Genomic DNA, 7,412 nt, shown 5'->3' on the forward strand with positions numbered 1-7,412 from the left:
GAGCAAATTACAGGGTAGTCGGGGGCCTACCCATAATACCCTTTGGGTCCGCCCCTGGTTAGCATATGTATGGTCCTGTTTATTTCGGTTTCTCGCCAGCTTCTAGCCATCAGAATCAGTTTCTGGCAGATAAACACTTAGTTTTTTAGCCCACTTCTGCGAAAATCGTCATAATTAACGTGAATGCAAGATCATTTGAGTCATCGTGACCGAGGAATCCGCCGCTTTAAACTCTAAAATGTGCAGACCCTTTCATCTGCATCCACACACAAACCACGCGAAATGTACATTCTCATGACAGCTGGATTATCCAGGAACAGAGATTCTCATGAAAGCTCTTTAGAAGAAGAAAAAACTGTTCCAAACAGCCACTATATATGGTTTTGGGAAGCATATGCACTGTGCAAACAACACACATGGAGGAGTGGAGATGCCAGCCTCAGCCTCCGTTCAAATTCATGGCGTGAATAATGGAACCGGGTACATTAATTCGTGCAGAACCAGTAATTTAATTTGTTTGACGACTGACTGACCGAGTGCTAGCTGTTTGGTTCCGATTCCGGTTGTAGGATGAGAGAGAGAGAGAGAGAGAGAGAGAGAGAGAGAGAGAGAGAGAGAGAGAGAGAGATGTGGAGGTGGAGCCTGGAGGAGATGAGAAAAAGCAAAGACGCAGAGATATGATGCAGCGTACCTTGCGGGCGTAAATGTCGGCAAGCGCGGCGCCCCATCCGCCGTTGCTGAAGCTGTACTGCACGATGGAGGAGCCGAAGAGCACGAAGAGGGGACGGCCTCCAAGCATCGTCGTCCTGCTACCTCTCCAAGTACTCCAACTGGATGGCCTCCTCCTCCCTTCTTCCTCCGATCCGCGCCGGCCGCCTACCGATCCGCGGCCCCTTTGGCTTTGTCTGGTCTGGTCCCTGATGGCCTGACCGATCGACGTCCTCTCGCTCCGTCTGGGAACACGTGGGCCCGGACCTTTTTTTGCCCCAGCACGGCCGGGCAAACTACGGTGGAACGAAGCGCGGGCTGCGCCGGCGTGACGAGGAGGCCCCCCGGCGCGGCTGAGAGATGAGCTCGCTCTGGTAGGCGGCGGACCGGCGGTCGTGCGGAGCTTGCTGTGGCTGGCTGGCAGCGACGGTCGACGGAGACACTAGACAGGAAGTAGCTGGAGTTATTACACGAAGGAAAGGTGCGTAGCGTACTAGTGCACTCACTGCGCCACTGCGACCTACCAACCTGCTCCTAGTCGCCTGCCTCTCTTCTACTCCATTCGCTACGGTTGTCATTAGATGTCACACTACTTTTTTCCTAAAAAATACAAAATTCATTATTAAAATCGTAAAATCAAATCTAGTTCGATCTTCTATGCTAAATCTCAACATATTTTATATCGTGTCCCAGTTTCATATTTTATTTCAAGCTTTATTATTTATAATACAAAATAATATTTTACACGACCGTATACATAATCTATTAAACACAGCCTTAAAATCATATAAAATTATAGCTCGTGAAATCGTCAAACTAGTTTTATATTTTTCCTAAAATAAATCATGCTACGTCTCATGGTACATAGACTGAAATTATTCAAACATTCTAAAAACTCCTTTCTATTTGTTAGCGTATGTTCTTATCATAGCTCTCCACACATTGATACACGGATTATATATGGTTTAGAATAAAAAAAATAATATAATTACTTCGACGAAGGCATAAACTAGTATTAATGATAATGTTGATGTGGGCAACTAAGGGTATGCTTGGTTCCCTGTCTACGTCGTCACAACTCGTCTAATTTTTCTCTTAAGGTTAGTTTTTCAATTCAAACGACTAATCTAAGATAAGTTATGATGTCTTAGATATGAAACCAAATAAACCCTAAATGGATACTATATGGATAGTGTGACTTGCTTAACATGTATATCTTAAGGTATAAAGTTGTTTTTTACCATTTCTCTTATATAACTTCCTTTGCATGTACTTTCTAATATTTTTTATTCCATCCTTTAAAATATTCTTTCCATTTCTGTCCATTCTTTCTATACACAACTCGGGTATTTAACATTTATTTACTATTTTTAAAATTTAAAATTTATACAATATTTATATTACTATAATATACATTATTGTCAAATTACAGAAAACATAGTGATTCCCTTATATATACGAGTGTCGGTACCCCATAACTGAGGTACCCATTTCTATCGTGCCAAGATAGAGACCCGCATGGTTAGCCCTAATCACACTCTAAGGAACTGAGCAACCGGACCCATGAGACCAGACACGGATGTTAGGACCGCTAGCCTCAGGACCTGCTCCCGACTCAAGAGTAGGTCGGATGCTGCCACGTGTCCCAGTATGTAAAATGCTCACGGACTACATCGGCATGTCCGGACCCCATAGGCGGGCCTTGGACCCTCACATATGCAGTCTAGACCCCTATGAGTGGGATATGGACTTCCATGTGTCTGAACCATCTCGCAAGGGCCCCAGGCCTCGCCTCTGACATCCGAACCCTGGTAGGCAAAGCTCGAGTCTTCAAGCCATCACGTGCCCTTGGCCCCCACTCTCCGCTTGGACAGGGTTAGGTGTCGTCATGTGGCACATGGGCACGAGACAGAAGCCTTCGGCTAGAAGCAAGCTCGCCGCTCGCATTCAATGCAGGCGGACGAGGCGTGCCTTGCCACGCACAGGGCATGTGCAGGCTTTCGTCAAATTTCGCAGGCACGAGCTACCGCTTTGCGCGTTACTGAGGCGGCCAATTACGCGACAGTACCGCTCATAGGGCTAGCACAATGTGCCTCCTGACACCATGACAGGTAGTTGTGTCTTAGTGTTGTGCGCGAGGACGGTGCCATCATGGACAGTTGTTGGCTTTGGGCGGCACACACACTCCACATCGCATTAACTTCCAAGCATGTCAGCGTGCCCAGTCCCTACATATGTCAGTATATCAGGTACGCTTCGTGGCAGACACAAGCTGGCAATTAGGACGCAAGACACGCCTGGTCAGGTTCTCTGCACGACGACCTAGTATGAGATCTATGTCTGTCGTTGCACTTACTGCTCTGTGTAGTATATATTTAATACTAGATTGCCAAGGGCCACCTGTTGGGGCTTGGCTCCCTTGTATGTACCCCGCTTGGACCATAAAAGGGAGGGCACATGTGTTACAAAGGACGGTATGGCTACTTGGGATAGGTTCACCTAAGTCTATCTACACACTCAACGATACAACTCACAATGGAGCAGGGTATTACGCTTTAGCGGCCCGAACCACTCTAAATCCTTGCGTGTTCTCGTGTTCATCCATCTCGTTGGGTAGACCCTAGGTTGCCCCCTGTTCTTAGGATTAGTCAGGTGCATTCCGCCACCTGGCTAGAATTTACTCCCACTCATGCGGTTCCCTACCCTAGTATGTTGAAATCTAAATTGAGCTAGTTGCCTTGTGACTCATTTTGGTACCCCTTTGATATGGAAGGGGGTCCGGGTCCTTAGAGGCTAGGTACATGAAAAAGATGCTCGACCTCCAGGGTGGTGCAGAGTTGTGTAGCCGCTTAGCCTGGTCCTATACCATAAGCCTGCATGCTTCGCTACTCTGGGACAGGTGTCCCAGTTTCTCGATCCAAAATCTCTAGGGGACCAGACCTATCTCTAAACTAAAGGCTAGCTTCACAAGCTCTGTTATCAGGTCTGGTTGTGTGCCTCAAAGGATTAAGTACAACATTTTGTGGGTTCCATGGGTGCGCTACTAAAACATTAATGTTGAGTCGTATACAGGTCTAGGTCCTGCCTTGGTGGTAGTTAGCCTCAAACACTTGAGACTGCATAAGGGTGAAAATGGAAACGGTAATTTTTGGATACCAGGAATCATTTTTGAAGTTTTACCGAAATTTAAGTCTAAATAGAAATGGAAACGGTTACCAAAAATACGGAAACAGAATCGGTAGAAAAAACTCGGAATGGGAAACGATTTGTGTCTCTTCCGACCGTTTTCAAAAATTACTGTTTTTATTCGGTATTTTACCATCGTTAATAAATTCGGTATTTTCAGAAAAATATTAAATCTAACTGATCTTTACAAATTCACAATAAATTCATCTTAGCTTAGAAAAATATGAAACTAATTTTATTATTTTCCTAAAATCAAGATCTATCTAATGGTATATAGTTTAGAATCGTTTGAAACTTTTATAAATCTTATTTGTGTTTTCTTACCTGTTCTTACTTTTGATACATATATTCATAATTTGCACGAGAACTTAAGAAGGACCAAAAGGACACTAATTATATTGACTATGCCAAGTAGTAGGAGTGCAAATAGAATGTAAGTGCCACATCATTATACACATCTTGATTCTACTTTATTTAAATATATAATAAATATTTTATTATTGTATGACTTCTTACTTCATATATTTATTGTGACCTCCTACCTCATATATTATTACTAATTTTTATATGAATGTGTGACTTGCGTGAATTTTTGAAGTCAACTAAGGGTACAAGTTACAGTTTTTACCGGTCGAATTTTAGATTTCCATCGTAACCGATATAATTTTCGTATCGAACTTTCATTTCCGATGTTTCCAAATTACCGATGTTGTTTTTGTTTCCGGAGTTACCGTTTTTGATCTCGTTTCCTAGGACAAATATGAAATCGAAAATGGTTTTAGTGTTTACCGATTGTTTCCGACCATTTTCACCCCTAACACTACATACCATGGGGCTAGGGCGTCAACTTTGATGTCTAATTCGCTGATAGATAGCCTCAAACCCTTGAGACCATCTGCTAGGGGGCTAGTGAAAGTCCCCTAGCTGGGGTGAATAGGCGAAACCTGAAAATTATATACTTTGAACATGCACTTCACCCAGGGTTAGGGTTAGAAATAAATAATATTGAATTCAGAGTGCGAAAGATAGTTCTTCTTTCTATGAATTGCTCAATCAATGCGGATAACTTTGGGAGCAAACTCAAAAGAATATGAGCAAGAGAACTTTAGAGAGAGAGGAGAGGGGAGAAACGAATCGAGTGATGAAGATCAACCCAAATGAACATGATGATTTGTTTCCCGAGGTTCGGTTCCAAGGAACCTACTTCACGTTGAGGAGGCCACAAAGGCCAGGTCTATTCCCACTCTCAATCGGTCACTTAGACCGGTCGAGTGCTTCTTCTTAATCACATGGGTGACTAAGATCACGCAAGGATCACCACACAATTAGGTGTCTCTTGCTAGCTTTACAAAACACTTGGAAGGATTAGAGCGAGAATAAGAAAGCAATCCAAGCAGCAAGAGCAACAAAAGAAAAACAAATCACCCTCTCTTAAGTCACTAAGTGAGAGCACCTAGAGGGGGGGTGAATAGGTGATCCTATAAAAGTTCAAAACTTAAGCCACAAAAACTTGTTAAGAGTTAGCACAAGTATGGCCAAGTGGCTAGAGAGGAGTCAAAACACAATAACCACAAGAAAGCAATCACAGAGTTGACACGGTGGTTATCCCGTGGTTCGGCCAAGTACAAAACTTGCCTACTCCACGTTGTGGCGTCCCAACGGACGAGAGTTGCACTCAACTCCTCTCAAGTGATCCAATGATCAACTTGAATACCATGGTGTTTTTCTTTCCTTTGATCTTTTCCCGTTTGCGAGGAATCTCCACAACTTGGAGTCTCTCGCCCTTACAATTGAGTTCACAAAGAAATACGAAGTAAGGTGGGAATGAGCAACGCACACAAGACTCGAAAATCAGAGCAACAACACGCACACAAGTCGCAACAAGAGCTCGCAACGCAACACAAAGAGTTCACAACTCCACAAGAGCTCTATATGCTATCACAATGAAACGAATGCGTGAGATTGATGTCTTGGTGCTTAGAAGAGTTGTAGGAATGCTTGGTGTGCTCCTCCATGCGCCAAGGGGTCCCTTTTATAGCCCCAAGGCAGCTAGGAGCCGTTGGGAACAAATCTGGAAGGCCATCTTTGCCTTCTGTCTCGTGGCGCACCGGACAGTCCGGTGCACACCGGACACTGTCCGGTGCCTGATTTGTTTCCTTAAACAGCGCATCCGACCGTTGCTGTCTGAGTCAGATCTGCGCACAGTTGACGCACCGGACATGTCCGGTGCACACCGGACAGTCCGGTGCTTCCTTCCGACCGTTGGCTCGGCCACGTGTCGCGCGCCGATCGCGCGGCCGACCGTTGGCCCGGCCGACCGTTGGCTCACCGGACAGTCCGGTGCACACCGGACAGTCCGGTGAATTTTAGCCGAAGTCGCCGGAGAAAAACCCGAGAGCGGCTGGTTTGCTCTGTGGTGGTCTGGCGCACCGGACACTGTCCGGTGCACACCGGACAGTCCGGTGCCCCAGTCCGAAGCAGCCTTTGGCTGTACACAGCCACTCTCCACTTCTTTTCTTTTCTTCTTTCTCCTGTTTCTAACACTTAGACAAGATGTTAGTACACAAAACTAATGTACTAAGGCTTAGAAACATACCTTTACTTGTGATTTGCACTTTGTTCATCCATGAGCATATTTTCACATTTAGGCCCTTGTGTTTGCACTCAATCACCAAAATACTTAGAAATGGCCCAAGGGCACATTTCCCTTTCAATCTCCCCCTTTTTGGTGATTTATGCCAACACAACATAAAGCAACTAGAACAAGTGCAAAATCACTCCAAATAAAAACTGACTTTGAGTTTTATTCAATTTTGACATATATGGATCATCCTTTGCCACCACTTGGTTTGTTTTTGCAAATCAAACTCAAATCTCTATCTCTAAGTCAAACACACATATTGAAGCATAAATAGAGTCATTCCAAAAGAGATTGATCAAGGATTTCAAAAACTCCCCCTATTTCCCATAATCAACACTTCTCCCCACAAGAAGCCAACTTTTGACAAGAGACACAATAAAAGAGTTTTGCTAAGACAAAAAGCTCTATTCTACTGTTTTCAAAATCTCTCAAGTGGTAGCTGATCCATTTATCACTTTGGCCTTTATTTTCTCCCCCTTTGGCATCAAGCACCAAAACGGGATTAATCTTGGCCTGTTAACCCCATTGCCTCACCAAAGTCTTCAATTAAGAGCAAATGGCAATAAGATTTCATGAGATGAACTTGGAATTAGTTACCCTCTCATCGGAGTGCAGTGGAAGTCTTTCATGGTCCAAGTCCACCTTTTCCCTTTCAATCCTCCTTCGAGACTAAATCATCAAACTCAAGCACATGGTTAGTCTCAAAAGGGTCAAGTTGTAACACATCTCCCCCTAAACATGTGCATCACTTTGCAACGGACTTGTGAGGTCCAGGGAGTGTTTGTACAACTTGAGCACCATAATAAGCAACAAAATGCAAAGAGGAACATGATCAAAAGCATAAGTACATGTATGCTACAATTCAATCCAAGTTCCG

General features: G+C 44.2%; 1 protein-coding gene across 2 annotated transcripts in view; it reads right to left on the reverse strand.

The window, feature by feature from the left end:
• Positions 1 to 1,261, reverse strand: part of LOC100283985 (uncharacterized) — a 30,527-nt gene extending 29,266 nt beyond the window's left edge. Inside the window, exon 1 of one of the 2 annotated variants that reach the window (NM_001294292.1) lies at positions 692 to 1,158. In NM_001294292.1, coding sequence (NP_001281221.1) covers positions 692 to 799 — 108 coding nt within the window. In that variant the 5' untranslated portion in view covers positions 800 to 1,158. Of the gene's footprint in view, positions 1 to 691 lie in introns of both variants that reach the window. The other variant, XM_020547773.2, reaches the window with a different exon arrangement.
• Between the last annotated feature and the right edge of the window lie 6,151 nt (positions 1,262 to 7,412).

Source organism: Zea mays, chromosome 2 (genome assembly GCF_902167145.1).
Source record: "Zea mays cultivar B73 chromosome 2, Zm-B73-REFERENCE-NAM-5.0, whole genome shotgun sequence".
Lineage (NCBI taxonomy): Eukaryota > Viridiplantae > Streptophyta > Magnoliopsida > Poales > Poaceae > Zea > Zea mays.